This window comes from Macaca thibetana, chromosome 2 (assembly GCF_024542745.1).
Source record: "Macaca thibetana thibetana isolate TM-01 chromosome 2, ASM2454274v1, whole genome shotgun sequence".
Taxonomy (NCBI): domain Eukaryota; kingdom Metazoa; phylum Chordata; class Mammalia; order Primates; family Cercopithecidae; genus Macaca; species Macaca thibetana.
Genome location: NC_065579.1, coordinates 165,378,547 through 165,397,075, shown reverse-complemented (window position 1 = coordinate 165,397,075; position 18,529 = coordinate 165,378,547). Strand labels below are relative to the sequence as shown.

Genomic DNA, 18,529 nt, shown 5'->3' with positions numbered 1-18,529 from the left:
AGGCATGTAAATACCTCACAAGACTGTCTCCTATTTAAACTTCACTTCTGAAATCCAGACTCATGTTTATGACTTTTCACTTGGCACATCCTCTTGGAAGTCTCAAACTATGTAAGCTGAACTCATGCTGTTCTCCAGAAGCCCCGTCACCTTCTACAATGACCAATTTCAATTAATGGAATCACCATTCAACCTGGTGAAAGAGCTCAAAATTCTGTAGTCATTTTGCTGTTTTCCTCTACATGATCCTCTATATCCAATAAAGACAGCCCCCAGGAAAGGGCAGTGTTACCTCCTCCATCACCATCATCCTAGCCTACACCACTGTGATCTCTCCATCAGAGCACGGTCAAGTCTCCTAACTGCTCTGCCCACATTCACTTTTGTTAAGCATTATCTGTGAAACAGAAACACCATGTACTGGTTATCAGTTCCAGAGGAGGAGTCTCAAAACTTCTGCCTATAGTATCTTGCTTATTGGAGTTGCCAAAGAAAACACAATGCAATCAGGCACTAGATGGAACAATGCTTTACTCACACAGAGAAGAGCAAGATCAGCCTCAGAAGTGTGTATCAGTCCCCCATGCCCAGCAGGCTCCCCCATCAGCCAATGCTGGGCAATTGGCTACATGCACCCTTCTCATACTACAGGAGAAAGATGCTGTGTTCCCTCCCTAAGGAAGACAGATATAGCAGTGGGGTTGACCAAGGTTTCATGTGACACACACATTTAAGTAGAACAAAAGAGCATACACTGGACTTGCAACAGAGAAAATATTTCCATACAAGGCAATAAACCCAGCATAGGCCATGTGTGGTCTTCATCTCTTGGTAAGAGAATGGCTCAAGGTCCATTCTTATGCAGCAAGGTGGAGGCCAAAATGCTATACCCCTGAGACTGTCTTTCCCAACAACTCTGCTCTCTCCTAACCTTTCTTCTATACTCAGCCAAAGCAATCTTCACTAAAGAAAACTCTGGTCATGTCACTTCCCTGCTTGAAACTCTTCAATAGTTTCCCATTACTTACAGGATAAGTGCAAAACCCCTTATGGGTGGCCTATAGGACCTGCCCTACTCCTTCACACCACAGTCCCTTTCCATCTCTTTTCCCTGCCATAGATTACTTGTCTTTTTAAAGTTCTTCATATTCACCATGTTTCCTCTTTTACCATTGCTTAGAAATGCTTTTCCTCCCCTTTTACCAATGTATTTACATTTCAATCCTAAAAGACTAGTTACCATATTTTCTGGGAAGATGTTCCTGTCCTACCAGAATCAAAAACCCTTATTATAAACACTCATACTACTGTGTCATAAAAACTGCCATAGTAGCAGTTGACGTTTGTCTCTGTAATTATTGGGTGTCTGTCTCTATCACTAGACTGTAAGTTTGATAGTGGCAGAAACCATATGTGGTTTTATTCCCAAATCTCCTGTGACAGGCATACTGAATGGCACATAGTAAAATTATACATATACAGATTCATCTATGTATACACTGGTATAAGTATATATATCTACGTGAAGTGTGTGTATATTGCTTCATATAGCTTTACATATTATATGTTTATGCACACACACATGCACGTGCATACTGAGTGAGTCCCTGTATTTAATGTCTAAAATGTTTTGTTCTAACACTTGGACACACTCTCAACTTCTCAATGGACTGTATGTTTTTAGAGCATGTAACATATCTATACAATAAACTGACAAATCCTAAATCTTGAAATTGCACAGCTAATGAGTCTTTCTGGAATTCTGAGTTAAAAGAGATATGATTATAAAGTGATAACATGCAGGAGTTCGAACACAGCAAGGGTTGAATATCTGCTGAATATATAAAATGTTACATTCAAGTACAATACATAATTCAAATCAACAAAAAACTTGAAATTCTGTAGGTTGTAAACAGATGCAGCTTGGCTCATATAGTCTCAAGAAAAGATTTGGGCAAAAATTTCAAAATTATAGGAAAATGGACTTGAAATACTTTAAGAGGATGAGCTACCCAAAAAATGGTATTAAGGAAAGGCTGCCTTAGGAAGTAAGGATTTTTACTAAAGATTTTCAGAGAGTCTGTATACCATTTGCCAAAGATATTATAAGGAATGTGTGAGAGATTTCTATAATGTAACTACTATTCAAAATAATTCCTTTGGAAAGGATCATGCATAAAATATCTTGCCTCCCACCACGACTAATCCAATGTCTTACACTGGGTAGAACTCAGCAGATATTTGCTAATTAAGTAAGTTTATGGCTTTCAGAGCCTATAGCTGTTCATTTGAATATTTCCTATGGTGAACAATATCTACTCCTTAAGGTTGAATTTAATTTGTGGAAATAGTAAAAGGGCATTAGAAGTCAAATGTGATGGACAAGGCAGATAAACTAGGCAGTAAATTTTGGCTTAAAAAGATATAAAATGAAAGTTATTGAAATGATGTCTATAATCATTCAGCAGTGAACCTAGCACAGGGTAAATGCCCATTCAATTGTAGGCATTCATATTGTTATAAACTGAATCTGAGGGCAAATCCTCAAAAAAAAGAATTAAATAATGGCAACTCTGTAAGAATAAATGTGTTGTGATTCTTTTCAAAGAAATAAACTCATCTGTACACATGAAAATTCTAGAGTGGTGCATTTGTTAACATGACTCTCAACACTTAGTAATACATTATATCCCAGTTTTTTCAGAACCTTGATTACAGGGTAACAATATGTATGATTTAGCTAAGCATTTTTCCTACAACACATTGAATGCAAAACTTAAAGATTAAAGGTTTATCCTATATGAATATTTCTCCCTTAAATACAAATTTAAAAGCCTTTTCCCGCCTGGGCATCCTTCAGGGCCTCTTCAGTTGGTTGAGCGCTCCAGACACTGGTAATATTAGCAATCTGACTTTTCTTTCAAAACAGAGAATACAGAAAAAAAATTAGAAATTGGGACCTTGTCCAGGAAACACAGATTGCAATGTATATTCTATAATTAGAGTGTCTTAAAATGTGAAGATGAAGCAAAACCTTGACCGAATGCTATTTCCAGAATAAGTGAATTGTTTTGTGAACAAGAAACAATGATAATACCTGGGATCTCTCAGCTAGTTTGACATTTTCTGGCAGAGCTACTGGAGGTCTCTGCTGTTGAGAGTTCATTTTCTCCTCCATAGACTTTTTCATAATTTTCGTTTCTGAAATATATTCTACATCAGAGTCTGTCTCTTCTGTGTTTCTTTTCTGTCCTCTATGGCTCACTGAAAGCTCAAAGGATGAAAGAGATTCATGCTTCAAGTCATCGCCCAAAAGCCTGATTTTCTGGGTTTTGGTATTTTCCTTAAATAACAAAGAACATGTTTTTATTTTTTGGTAGATAGCTTATTTATAATTAATCACCACTTCTCTCATAACCTCATTATAACAGGTATTTCTTATTACTAATACAAAGTTTAAAAATCAAAAGTTTAGAAACAACTTTAGCAAATGTATAATGCCACAATGGCTTATTAAGAATATGATTCCTAAATAGCTGCAAAGTTGTGCTGGGTCAAGAAATCTGATTTTGAGGATAAAAAAGCCCAGCAATTGAGAACACACTGTGCATTCTGACTTCATCCCAATAGAGGTTCACTTGCCTTTGGCTCCCTGCTGCAAACAAGGCTGGTCCTTATCCCTATCCAGATTCACATCCTGCTTCCTGCCCCTTGCTAGCTGCTACCGCAGTCAATGAAAGATACATTTGCTAAGAGATCTAGAATACACGTGCCTGCTTGTTAGAGCCTATTCTCTTTTGTAAGAAACCAAAAATAACTATTAGAAGGAGAGGAGTTGAGGGCAGAGCACCAAGTGACATTCTAGTTATTCTAAGCATATCATTATCCTCCATAGCCTTAGTGTCCACTAGTCAAGTAACCCTCTCCGCAACAGTGCTGAGGGCTCAACGAAACTCTTTAGCTCCCATTTTCCTTCACATAAACCACCACCATTTTGTAAAGTTATGATACAGTTGAGTATACTAGTTTGTTCATAGCTAAGTCAAATCTCAAGGCATGAGACAATGTTATTATTACAGAGGACTTACAATGACATATTACAATCTATTTCCCATGGCAAGTTACTTGCAGGTGATTTTTACTGCTTTCCACTCCAGAAGAATCCCTTTCTTCATCTTGCTCTCAGACTCTGGTGATAATTTATTATCAAACGGGTAGGTTCTAAGTCTGGTTTTGCAATTCAGGTATGTGGTGATCTTAGATAAATTACTATAAAAGGAGGGAGCTGGATTATAAGACTATACCAGCTCCAACTTATTACTGGGTTCATTGGTCTCTGATTCCTTGATATAGTAGCAGAAGGTGCAAATTAAAAACACACATACATAAACTAAAAAGACAGGATGGAAACAACTGTTCAATATTTAAAATGAATAGTAAAGAAATGCCAAAGATACAAAATACATTATGTATATCAGAAATCTATTTATTTAAAGGTTGTCTGAGTTTATAAATCCCATCATCTGCCTGTTAAGAAATGTGAATAATTAAAATTATAAAGAGTTCCATATTTTTGTGTGTGACTGATATAACTGAGAAGCTCTAACTAAAGGCTCAAACATGTTCCTCTCTAAATTTTAAATTCTACATAAGAACAGACATTTGAGGAATAGAATGTAATATGACATTTAGCAAACACAAGAAATGACATAGGAACTATATATACAACATATTTCTAGGCAAATACACATCCGTAGACAAAAAACATATAGGTATATATCCCTAGAAAGTATTGGAAAGAAATACATCATTTTAAAAGGTTATTATGCACAGGAAGGAAGATAATGGGTGATTTAAATTTTGTTTATGTTTTATTTTCTAACTTATCCCTAATAAACATGTATCACTCTAACAAGAATAAAATGGCAGTTAAAATCTATTAGTGCTTCACTGTGTGAACCTCATAAACCATGAAGACCGTTGGCCCTCGATAAGGCTTATCCTTCACATGGTTAAAACATGACATAAATTGCTTAATCCTACATTAATTACTCACCTTATTTGCTGAAGTTAGGCAGGTGGAAGTGACAGTGATTTCGTCCACTGGTATAAATTGAGGCTTTATGGGAAAACAAACCATTAAGGCAAATGTAAGTAAAAATAACCTTCAGTTGGCATAGGGTAATAATTCAGCATTCTCCATTTCTTAAAGAAAGGTCAAGATAGCAAACCCTCATGAATAATTGTTCAAGGAGTGCATTTAAGTTTAGATATACTGCAGTAATGTTCTGATTAGTAGTGACAAGACAGTGCAAGAAAATCCAATGGTTTGTTGAAGCATTATGGATCAAATGTCTTTGAACAAGGCATTGCTCTGTTGAACTGAGTCTCGTGTCCAGCCTCCACAGCCCTTGTCTCTTTTCTCTCAAGACTCTCTGTTCCCCACCTACAGGGTCCCAGGTCTGGAAGGAATTCTGACCTCAGGCAGCAGCACTGTCTAGTTCAGAGCTCTGGGCATCAGCTTCAATGGACTCTTGAGGGTAAACTGGCCCTGACTATGTCCCTAATGCAGTCAGTGCCCAATCACATTTACTATTCCTCAGGCTTATTTTCATGTTTCCATACTTCGGCCTGAAATGACTTTTCCAAACTTGTCCATTTGTCAAATTCCACTCATCCTTCAGGTCTCAGTTCAGATAACTATCCTGAAGGTCTCCTCCAATTCCCCAAGGGATAATTAATTGCTTTATCTTCTATGCCCTCATGGCATTGTTCCTCTCTACATGTTTATAGAGGTAATGTAGTCACATGTGACAACACATTTTTAGAAGTATATTAAAATGAAGCCTCTTTACTACTTCAATCTCCACTTGTCTAATTCATATTCCATTAACATGTGACCACTGATACCACCATCTTGTTTAATGTTTCTGGAGATTTGTTTATATTTCATATATATAAGCATATATGTGTGTGTGTGTGTGTGTGTGTGTGTGTGTGTGTGTATTTTTCCCACTTTTTGTGGCAGGGAAAGATGGTAGTATATTATATACACGGTCTGCATCATGCCTTTTTATTTAAGGATATATCCTAGAGGTCTTTCTCTTTAGTACATAAAGAGCTTCTTATTCTCTTTTACAGCTGTATTGTTGTATTCCAGTGTATTGTTGCAAAAAAAATGTATTTAACCAGGTCTGTTGATTGACATTTGGATCTTCTTAATCTTTTACTATACAAACAATTTTGCAGTGACCAACCTAGTAAATAGGTAATTTCACATTTGGGTTAATATGTCCATATAATCAATTTCCAAAAGTGAAATTTCTGGGTCAAAAGGTACATGCATTTATAATTTGGATAGACACTGCTAAATTGTCTCTGCCAGGCTTTTTGGTGGCCCAGTCATCCTGTGATTATTCCAAGAGTTCTTGAAAAGAAATACATACTCTATTTTGAGAGTGCAGAGTTTAGATAGATAGATAGATAGATAGATAGATAGATAAAATTATATGTATATTGCTATTATTATTATTGATTATTTGGGTATCCCTGAGCTGAGAGTAAGTTAAAGTTTCCTATTACTAGTATGATTGTCTCTTTTTTTCATATATCACTTGTAATTATTGCTTTATTGACATCATATACACGTTTGATATTGGTTCAACCATTTTATTTTATCCTTTACTTTTATAATTTAAGTTTTTAATGATACATAGTATTTTCTCTTTTTCTGGTGACCTCCATTATGGTGATAAATTTATATAATATTTTTAGTTTTCTCTGTCTTTAGACAGGATCTATGTATTTCCTACTCTGAACAGTGGCAAAATTTATTTTCTCTTCCCCCTTTTGTTCCCCTGATATTTATCAACAGTATGATCCTTCCCAGTGTCTAACTTAGTACTAAGAAGTATGTTGAAATCAAATAAATGACACCTCTTGGTCTCCTATTACAGTTGAGGCAAACATCAAACTACTTTTCCCCTTCTATCATTCTTGCCTTTCCTTTTTTGTTAGCCAAATTATTTTTACATTGCCAGGGTATTTACACTCAGTCTGGTGTTTAATGTCACATATATTTTAGGCTTTTTGCTTTAATTAAATACAGTCAATGCTTACATCCAGTTCTTCGCTGTAGAATTTTCAGACATCTCTTGCTGGTTGAAGTTTGATCCCTGTAGTTTCCTCAAAAAGAGACCATGAGAATATTTCCTGAGTTCTTTCCTATTTTTATTTTATTTTATTTACTTATTTATCTATTTAAGATGGAGTCTTGTTCTGTCGCCAGGCTGGAGCGCAGTGGCACAATCTCCTCTCACTGCAACCTCCACCTCCCGGGTTTGAGCGATTCTCCTGCCTCAGCCTCCCAAGTAGCTGAGACTACAGGCGCACACCACCATGCTCAGCTAATTTTTGTATTTTTAGTAGAGATTGGGTTTCACCATGTTGGCCAGGATGGTCTCCATCTCTTGACCTTGTGATCCACCCGCCTCGGCCTCCCAAAGTGCTGGGATTACAGGCGTGAGCCACCATACCCAGTTCTTTCCTATTTTTAAAACTATTTACCTGTAGGCTTTTTATGTGAAGAGTAATTTAGTGAATATAAAAGTCTTGGTTCACACTTCCTTTCCATGAGGATCTTATAGTTTTTACTTCATCACCTGGAGCTGATTTTTTTTTTAGAGAAGTTTGAAGCCAAAGTGAACTGTTTTGTCCCTATAGGTGACTTGATGTGTATACCTGTTGGTCAAAGGAATCTATATTTTTTACAGTCAAGTAATTTTATTATAATATAGATCTTACTATTGACTATTCTGGGGGCAGTTTTTCCCTATTGTGTAGCATACCATTTCAAACATGTAGCTTCAAGTTTTACCCTTTTCCTGAAAAGCATGCCTGATTCATATCTTTAAAAATGTGTTCTTCCATTATTCTGTTTTCTCTGGGTATTCAAATTATGCAAATATTGTGTCTCCTTCTTACTTCTATCATTATCATTTCCTGTGTAATTAATTGTAAGCAATTCTTTCCTAATTTCTATTATTTTTATTTGCTTTTTACTTTTATCCTCTACACCAGGGGACAGCAAACTTTTTCTGTAAAAGGTTAGATAGAAAATAGTTTTGCAGGTCAGTGTTCTCTCTGTCTCTCCTCTCCCTTTCTCTCTTTACCATCTAAAAATGTAAAAGTCATTTTCAGCTTGTGGGCCATAAATGAACAGGGGGTGGACTGGATTTAGCCTATGGGTAATAGTTTGTGACCTTTGCTCTACATCCCCACTGTCCTTACCAAAATGATAATTTGCCTTGTGTTCTTTCCAATTGTATGATTTCATTTCTTCTGTTTCCTTAAGTTCTGAAAATTATGTTTTATTTCATTGTCTCCTACAGTCTCAGCATCTCTTCACAAATCCTTATATTTCTGTTTTAGAATCTTCTTGCATAAAAATGACCTTTTTCATTGAGTTTTAAAAAATGTATGTATAAATGTGTATGTTTAATTTCCTTCTGATGTGCATTTTAATTTTTCTTTTTTCTAATTCACAGCTTTAGTGAGATATAGCTGACAAACAAGTAACAGCACAAAATTCAAATATATAATTTGAAAGCTTTTGATATATGTATAATAATCAAGATAATTAACATACTGATCATCTCCAAAACTTTCCTTGTCTCCCCAGCACCTCTTCCAACCCTGTCCCATTCCTAAGCAACCACTGATCTGCTTTCTCTTGCTGTCAATTAGCTGCATCTTCCGGAGTTTTATATTAAGTGAAATCACACAGTATGCAATCTTTTTTTTGTTTGACCTCTTTCATTCAGAAGAATTATTTAAAAACTCATCCATATTGCTGTGTGAATCAAGAGTGCATTCCTTCCTGTTACTAAGTAATTTTCCACCGAATGGACATGCCATAATTTGTCCTTTCACCTTTTGATGGTCATCTGGATGGCTTCCAGGTTTTAGCAATTACAAACAAAGCTGCTTAGTATAAGCACACAAGCACAAGTTTTGAAGTGGACATATGCTTACATTTCTTTTGACTAATACCTCGGAGTGGAATATCTGGGTCATATGATAGGTGTATCTTTAACTTTTTAAAAACTGCCAAACTAGGCTTACTCCTATAATCCCAACCCTTTGGGAGGCCAAGGCAGGAGGATCGCTTGAGGCCAGGAGTTTGAGACTGCTGTGAGCTATGACTGTGCAGTCCAGCATGGGCAACAGAGTGAGACCACATCTCAAAAAACAAAAACCAAAACAAACAAAAAAAACCCTGCCAAACTGTTTTCCTAAGTCATTTTACCATTTTGCATTTTTAATGGTTGCTCTCTATCCTAGGTCAACATAGCATAATCATTTTAACTTTATCCATTGTAGTGAGCGTGTAGTGGTTATCTCATTGTGGTTTTAATTTGCAGTTCCCTTAATTATTAATGAAATTGACTTTTCATGTGTTTATTGGCTATCTGCATGTCTCCTTTGGTTAAGTACCTGCTTAAATGTGTCTATTTTTTAACTGCATTGTTTTCTTACTATTGTTTTTGTTTTTGTTTTTGTTTTGAGACGGAGTTTCGCTCTTGTTGCCCAGGCTGAAGTGCAACGGCACAATCTTGGCTCACTGCAACCTCTGCCTCCCAGGTTCAAGCGAGTCTCCTGCCTCAGCCTCCCGAGTAGCTGGGATTACAGGCATGCACCCCCACGCCGCCCGGCTAATTTTGTATTTTTAGCAGACATGGGGTTTCTCCGTGTTGGTCAGGCTGGTCTTGAACTCCCGACCTCACGTGGTCCACCCGCCTTGGCCTCCAAAGTACTAGGATTACAGGCGTGAGCCACCGAGCCCAGCCGAGTTTTAAAAGTTCTCTCCATACTCTAGATACAAGTCCACTGTCAGGTATTGTTTTGCAAATATTTTCTCCCAGTCTGTAGCTTGACTTCAATTTCTCAACAATGCCTTCTGAAGAGCAAAAGTCATTAATTTTGATGAAGTACAATTTAAAAAAAATTCTTTTTATAGTTCATGCATTTTGTGTCATATTTTAGAAATATATGCCAAATACCAGGTCACTAAAATTTCTTCCTATATTTTTTTCTAGAAGGTTATCTTTTACATTTAGCTCCATGATCCATTTCAAAATAATGTTGTATATAACAGGAAATAAGAATAAATGTTTATTATTTGGGGGGATATATGACTATCCAAATGTTTTGATTCCATTTGTTGAAAAGATTCTTATTCTCTCATTAAAACATCTTGGTCCCTTAGTTGAAAATCAGCTGGCCATATACTTGTGGGTCTATTTCTAAACTCTCTATTCCATTTCATTGCTATATTTGTCTCTTTTTACACCAATACCACACTGATTTAACTACAGTTTTATTACGAGTATTAAAATTAGGTAGTATGATTCCTCCAACTTTGTTCTTTTTTAAGGTTATTCTAAATTCTTTGCACGCCATATAAATTTTAGAATCAGTTTTTAATTTCTATCAAAATACTTGCTTGAATTTTAATTGATGCTAACTGGGGAGAATAGCTATCTTAGCAATGTTGACTCTTCAAACTCATGACATAGAATCTCTCTCCATTTATGTGTTTTATTTAATGTTTTCAGCAGTGTTCTATAGCTTTCACTGTACAGGTCTTACATGTCTTTTGCCAAATTTATCTCCAAGTAGTTAATATATTTTAATGCTATTGGAAATGGTATTTTTCAATTTCAATTTCCAATTGTTTGCTGCTAATACATAGAAAATTAATTTTTATATATTGATTTTGTATCCTGCAACCTTGCTAAAGCTCATTTCAGTAGTTGTAGTAATTTTCTATAAATATTATCTGTTTTCTACACAAACTATCAAATTTTGAAAGAAAAAAAACTTTTACCTCTTCTTCTGCAATCTGAGTGCCTTTTCTTTCTTTTTCTCTCTTTTCACACCATCTAGAACCTCCTGTACAATGTGGAACTAGAGGGTGAGAGTGAAACTCCCTTGCCTCATTCCTGACCTTAGTGGGAGAACATTGATTCTTTCACTAATAAGCAAGATTTTAGCTGCAAGTGTTTTGTAAATGCCCATTATCAATCGAGAGAGTTTTCTTCTATTCCTGTTTTTCTGAAAATTTTATCAGGAATGGCTATAGTTGCTTCTTTTTTGTATTTATATTTTGCTAGAATTCTTTAACATTTTTCTTGCAGTATTTTATTTGTTATATAATTATATGGTTTCTTATTGATATTTTACTGGAATCTTTTTTTTTTTTTTTAATGTATCTGTTTAGATGCTATACTAGTTGCTTTTTTAAAACATGTCATTCTAAAAGGTGGATTTTCCAGGACCAGCTCTTTCCCAGAGCTTTCTATAGAAAGGGTAAGTGGAGGGTAAATTTCTAGGCAAGTTATTTTTCACAAGCCTAGCTTCTTTTCCTCTGATCTCTACAAAAAATATCGCTTCTGAAAATTGTGCCTTATTTGAGTCCTTTCATGTGCATTTCACATTTTCTACTTCTGTGAATCAAAGTTGGTCCAGTAGGGTTCCTGTTGCCTGCTGGCTATTGCAGATAACGACTATAGCTTTTCCATCTCTAGATGTATCCTTTTTCAGTAAGTGTATTTGTATTGATTCTTTTGATATGCTAGCGCTGGGCTCCTCCTTCGATTTCTCTTCTGTTCTTCCTGTGGAGCTCCTACATCATCTCGATTGTTTTGAGCAGCTCTGAGAAATATGCTGATATACATCTATGCTATGGCTTGAATGTGTCCCCCAAAAAGTATGTACTGGAAACTAAATCTGCAATGCAACCATGTTGGGAGGTTGGGCCTAAAGGGAGGTGTTTAGGTTATGAGGATTCCATTCTCATGAATGGATTAATGCCAATTATTACAGGATTTGAGACTGCAAGTTCAATCTCTCTCTCTCTCTCTTGCCCTCTTTCACTCTCTTGCTTTCTGCCATGGGATTACACAGCAAGAAGGCCCTGACAAGATGCTGGCACCTTGATATTGAACTTCCCAGCCTCCAGAACTGTGAGAAATAAATTTCTTTTCTTTATAAATTACCCAATCTTTGGTATTTTGTTATAGTATCACAAAAGAGACTAAGACAGTTTCCTAGTTTGACTAAAATTTCAGTTTGCATTTTTGTCTTCTATTTTCTATGTTGCTCTTAGAAGACTTTCAGAAAAAGAATGGGGAAATGCTAAGTTTATATAGCCATATTTATACCAAAAGTCCCCTGTAATACTTTACCTACCTTTATCATTGTATGTATCACAATATCTAATAGTTACATGTTGACATGTGGGTCTCTTTCAATAAACTGTAAACTCCCAATTATTTGTTTTTATCTGTAGTACCTCGTACAAGATTTTGAGTATTGTAGGTTCTCAACAATATGTTGATGATTGGCAGGATAAACAGATGCTTCTAGAGCCTACTGCTCATCTCTTTCATAGCCAAAACAGTGCCACAAGTCTACTCTACATTCAAAAGGTGGTTACTTCTCCACTTGTTGGAGCTTATCACAGTATTTGGATGCTTTATATTAAATTCCAGTGTATACTCTCTTCCAGTGTTTGCATCACTCTGGGATGAGTCTTGTTCCTGATACAGCAAAATGGATTTCACAATGTACAATTCTCTTAAATTACCTGGGTTTGTAATATTTTAGGTGCTAGCTTGAAGATAATTATTTTGTGCTAGTTTTATTGTAATGGATTTTGACCTGAACTATTAATCACATCACTAAACAGAATTTTGAATAAATAAAAGTTTTATAAGTTCTATTTTATAAGTTCCATAAATTATACTTTCATTTTAATATCAGAGTTGCTTCTACAAAAGAACTTGAGATATTATAGAAAAACACAGCAAAGATGTCTCAACTACATTTTGAGTAGAAAGACATTAATAATTTGTTTGTTTTTTGAGACAGAGTCTCACTCTATCACCCAGGCTGGAGTACAGTGGCGCGATCTTGGCTCACTGTAACCTCTGCCTCCTGGGTTCAAGCGATTCTCCTGCCTCAGCCTCCCGAGTAGCCGGGATTACAGGCACCCGCCACCACTCCCAGCTAATTTGTTGGTATTTTTAGTAGAGATTGGTTTTCACCATGTTGGCCAGGTTGGTTTCGAACTCCTGACCTCAAGTGATCTGCCCTCCTTTGCCTCCCAAAGTGCTAGGATCACAAGCGTGAGCCACCACACCCAGCCCCAAATAAAACATTTTATGTTAATACAGAAGCAAGAACAGACACAGTAATGACCTCCAGTAACAGGATGAAGGCAAAAATTCACTCATAATTGGAAGAACACAGCAGGAGACAGAGGAAGAATTCAAAGACAGCTGCACTGAACACCTTTTCTACCTTAGATCTATACCTAGAAGGTTTTACCATAGTCAATGAATGGGTTATGTTTTAACTATATATTTAGTAAAGTGCACTATATCCTTAAGAATGTTGGATATATTCCTCCCACCCATTTGAGTTCTGCTCATCTTCTTTAATTCTATCACATGCTACTTTCACTTTGTAACTCCAGGGGCAGCTCAAGTTCAGTCACCTTGAGCAACTTACATTGTCTTTTCATCTCTTAAAAGTTATCCACCTCTGAAATGCTTTTCTCTTCTTTATAATTTATAGTTCTTCTAATTCTTTCAGGATTATTATCAATGTTCCTCATACGCATAGAAACTTCTTTTCCCACAGTTCTTTCTCCGAATTTATTATAACCCTCTTGACTTCCCTTCCATTCCCAATTCTATCTGAGAAAAAGAGTCTATCACATCAGCTATGCTCTGCCATGCCATCCTCATAATTCTCAATCTTGGATCAACGACATCATTTTCCATCTTTGCAGAAATTCCAGGCTGCTAAAATTTGTGCAAGTTGAGTGTCTCTTATTCAAAATGCCTGGAAACAGAAGTGATTCCCAGGACAGTCTGTCTGGGAATCAGATTTGGGACTTTTTGAATTTTGGAATATTTGCATATATATAATTAGTTATCTTGGGAACCCAAGTCTGAACATGAAAATCACTTATGTTTCATATACACCTTATACACAGTCTTAAGGTAATTTTATACAATGTTTTAGATACTTATGTGCATGAAACAACGTTTTGACTGTTTTGACTGCAACCTGTCACATAAACTAGATGAATTTTCCTCTTGTAGTGTTGTATCGCACTCAAAAAATTTTAAATTTTGGATTATTTTGAATTTCAAATTTTCAGATCAGTGATGCTTAAACTATATATAACCATTGAATCCACACTACAAGAAATATGCATAGTTCTCATACTCTTCTGGACAATCTTTTCACTTGTCCCTAACTAGCTTCTGTATCCATCTCCACAAAGATTGTTCCAAATCTTTACTGTACCCTCCACATAAAGCCCACCTGTTTCATAAAAGTTTTAGGTGTGTGTGAACACCCTTAACTTCTTTTCCACAATCTCAGAGGAAAAAATGTCCTTCCTCCTGCCCTAACTTAAACCCTGCACCTCGGTCCTAGTAATCCTTCCTTCCTGTACTTACTGGACTCTTTACAAGAAAAAGGTCCCAGGCTGGGTACGGTGGCTCATGCCTGTAATCCCAGCACTTTGGGAGGCCAAGGCGGGCAGATCACTTGAGGTCAGGAGTTCGAGACCAGCCTGATCAACATGGTGAAACCCTATCTCTACTAAAAAAATACAAAAATTAGCCAGGCTTGGTGGCGGGCGCCTGTAATCCCAGCTACTGGGGAAGCTTAGGCAGGAGAATCGCTTGAACCCCGGGAGGCGGAGGTTGCAGTGAGTTGAAATCGCACCACTGCACTCCAGCCTGGGTGACAGAGCAAAACTCCATCTCAACAACAAAAAAAAAAAAAAGAAAAAAAAAGAAAAAGGTCCCATCACACCTGTGTGCTATACTTCTTCAATTTTACTGGCTTTTTCCTCTTAGTCCAGAAACATTGTCTAATCTCTCCTAACCACGAATTTACCTCAACCCTACCTAATGCGCTAGCTACAACCCCACGTTTCTTTGCTCCTTTAGTACAAAACTTCCTAACACAGCTTATTACCCATGGCTTCTACTTCTTTACTTTCCATTCACCATTTCCCCTCATCCCACCTGGCTTTCCCTCTGAAACTTATCTTGCTGAGGTTGGCAATGGCCTTTCTGTTATAAGGCCCAATGGACTTAGCACAATGCTTAGATCATAATAGATACAAAGGAAATACTTGCACACTTAATTTAATAATCCAATGGAATTGAAGTGAAAAAGTCAAAGCAAAATAGTAAAACACAAGATCAGGAGAAGGTTTTCTAAAGCATTAAGACAAAAAGGATTTTTGGTTTATCTATTGCAGCATCGTCTGTGGAAAGAGTGATTTACATATAATTAGTGCACTAAATTTGCACATGTTAAGTGTACTAAATGAAGTTGACCTAAATGAAAAATGTAAATAGTTCCCCTAAAAGTTTTCCTTCTGGTTCTAATTAGAGATACAGATTTCCACTAATAGATACATTTCAAACAACAGACAAAGATTTTCAGCATCAGTTTTGGGGTTGGCCTATAGTTTTAAAAATACATTTTTAAAAAATCACGTGTGTACTTTTTTTGAGGAATACATTCTTACATCTTTGATTGCATTTTTGTAAAATAGAAATCTGAATAACACAGTTAACCTACTTCAAAATCTGAGTTACTTAATGAGTAGCTGTTTACCAATGATAGCATCTTTTTTTATCATCGTCATCATCTTTTCAGATTTCAAAGAAGAATCATTACCCTAGAAAGCTTGAAAATATCAGTATTCATTTTTAAATGACACTTATAACTTCTCCCAGCAAGACTATTACATTTCTTTATGAGTTTAGAAAGTCTCGCAAATCGCAGACTGAATCAGTGAGAACTGCATAAGATGAACTGTCTCTGGAAGTAGGAAAACTGAAGAATCCTTAAACCAGGAATAAAGAAGTGAATATTAGTGGTGCATAGAATCATCTGGGAAGCAGCAGAAATGCAGATTCCAAAGCACCAGACCCAGAGATTCTTGTTTAGTCCGTCTGGTGTAGATCTCAGGAGTGAATATTTCTATAAAATTGTGACGTTTTCAGACAGACAGACTCACAGCCCTGAAAAGTAAAGAATGCTCCTTTCTAATTTTCTATCAATTCTTTGTGGGACTATAGAGAAAATACTTTTATGTTTCTGTACGGTTAGGATTTTCTGATTAAATTTACTTCACTTGGGACTTGGACTAAAAGAACAAATCTTAGAATTTAATCTGCAACTGATTATTAGTGGAGAGGGCATGTGAAGAGATTTGCCTCCAGAGACATTTACCTCCCTGGAAATATGTGTTTATATTTTAAGGGAGGAATAAAACCTGGGACCACAGAGACAAGACCAGAATGGTAAAGTTGGAGAAACTAGTCTCCTCTTTCCCTACCCCCAGAGATCTGTTTACATTCCAAAGGGTAGGAATTATAACTCAGGGCTCTTCCCAAAGAGCAAAAGAGTGTGGAGAGTGTGGTTGCCGCTCTCCTATAGAAATGTCCAGATACATTTTCTTAGGATTCTTTGCCTACAGTACAAATTGTAAGATATCATCTGATCTGACTCTTACCCGATCCATTGCTCCAGGGTAAAAACTGGAGCAAAGGGTAATTAGCATGATTCCTTGTATTATATATAATACTTTGCTCTGCTCCAGAAATATCATGTTTATATTCAAAATGTTATCAGTGAATAAAGATATTTGAAATGTAGCCGCTTGTGATAGAAGATTGGCAACTAATATTCACGGGTTCTAAAATTTGAATGGGTCTTTGCAAACATCTAGCTTAATTCCCCACCCCCACCTTTTTTATTTGTTAAAATAGGAAGTGCTTGACTGTGTCCTCTCCCTATTCCCCTCCCAAAGGAAGAGAGGAATCACCAATAGCAAATGAACGGCCAGTTGCAGTGAAGCAACACACCAATTCCACGCTCAGGAGAGAATGCTGTGCCTCCTCCTCGTGGTTTCCTGTGCCCTAAACGTTCAGAGAAGCTTCTCTAGAAATGACCTATAGATATAGTCTTAATCTGCTTCTTTTCACCAGGCTGGGGGTACTCAGACCAAGGACTACAGACACCAGACAGACCTCAGGCCTGAGGTCACTCAGCTTATGAACGACAGGGCTGGGACCTGAAGGCAGGGATCCTAATGCCAGGCCAGTGCTGCCCACCACATCCTGCTGCTTGCATCTCCTCCTTCAAAGAGCTCCTAAGCATTCCTCCTTCTGTAAAGCTTTCCAAAGTCAGCTTGCCTTCCAAACCTGCCCACCATAGACAGAGCTACTGAGAAAAAGAAATTATGATTACTATTAGTAGTTACTTTCTCAACTTCTCTCACACAGAAGAGCTACTGAGCCAAACTGAAAATAGAAAAGCAGAGTCGTTCGAACAGCTTTGAACTAAGAATCAATCCTACATTTCAGATCTACCCTGTATTCCTACATTGTTTATGTCACGTTGGCCAGAGGGGCAATATAGTTTAGTAATAGAATGAGAGGTCTGGAGCCAGTCTGCATTGGCTAAAATCATGGTTCTGCAGTTTCCTAACTCCATCTTTGGCGGATTATTTCTCTGTGACTCAGTTTCCTCATCCACAAAATAGGAATCATAACAATCATAGTATTGTACCAAGGATTAAATGTCAGTGCATTTACAGCACTGCTAATAGAGGCACATTCTAAGTGTTATTATCATTTCATCCCTCCATTCATCCTTCTCGTTAGGTTTCTTCATCCACATAATACGTACAGTTACAGGAATTAGTTTTAGAATTCACCAAAAGTATACATAATTACGGAAATCTTGGGGAAGAGACTGGAGAGAAGAGAACTGGAAATATGAAAAATATGTAATTCTCCTTTATTACAAAAAAACCCTGCAGTGACCATATGGTATAATACATGCAAAACCAAACAGTGGGTGAACCACGAAGTATATACAGCTTAAGCAGCAACATCCCTCCGTTACACAAGCCTCTTCCGTGGCACTGTCCTAACTTCTTATTTATAATTTGGCATTTTCTGTTTTAAAAGGGATCCCAAAAATTGTAGGAACCTCAGACTCAAACAAAACAAAACAGAAACAAACTAGATCTGCTGCTGTTCAGAAGCACTATAAGTAATACTTCGTTTTATTTTCAAATGCCAGAAATTATTCCTAGTGGTCTTGGCTTGTGCCTACAAGACCTTTTTGGGGTTCCGCCAAGTGGAGGAAAAGTTATTCTAGACCCTTGTGAAGCAAAGTTCATGGACAAATGTCAGTTAGTTCTTTAGGACTCGATGCAAATCCCTGATGTGTCAGGAGACCTTACACCCTGGTTAGAACGCTAGACTTGGTGGGGGAAGACTAACGGAAGGAGTGGAGAGGTTAAATCACATGTTGGTAAAGTCCAAGGTTAAAAATAGAGCCCAATTAAGATTAAGTATGAATTTTACTCTGGCCTCCAGGAATTGAGACAGAGGAAGGGAGCAGATTCAGATCA

At 36.8% G+C, this 18,529-nt stretch overlaps 1 protein-coding gene and 1 pseudogene across 4 annotated transcripts in view; both read right to left on the bottom strand.

Moving 5' to 3' along the window:
* MORC1 (MORC family CW-type zinc finger 1) overlaps positions 1-18,529 on the bottom strand; it is a 155,599-nt gene that overhangs the window by 33,097 nt on the left and 103,973 nt on the right. For all 4 annotated transcript variants that reach the window (XM_050778900.1, XM_050778901.1, XM_050778902.1 and 1 more), the window contains 3 exons: positions 5,057-5,119; positions 3,098-3,343; positions 2,846-2,917 (listed from right to left, as the gene is read on the bottom strand). In XM_050778900.1, the coding sequence (XP_050634857.1) occupies positions 2,846-2,917; positions 3,098-3,343; positions 5,057-5,119 (381 nt within the window). The remainder of the gene's footprint in view (positions 1-2,845; positions 2,918-3,097; positions 3,344-5,056; positions 5,120-18,529) is intronic.
* Positions 16,881-17,073, bottom strand: LOC126949592 (uncharacterized; annotated as a pseudogene).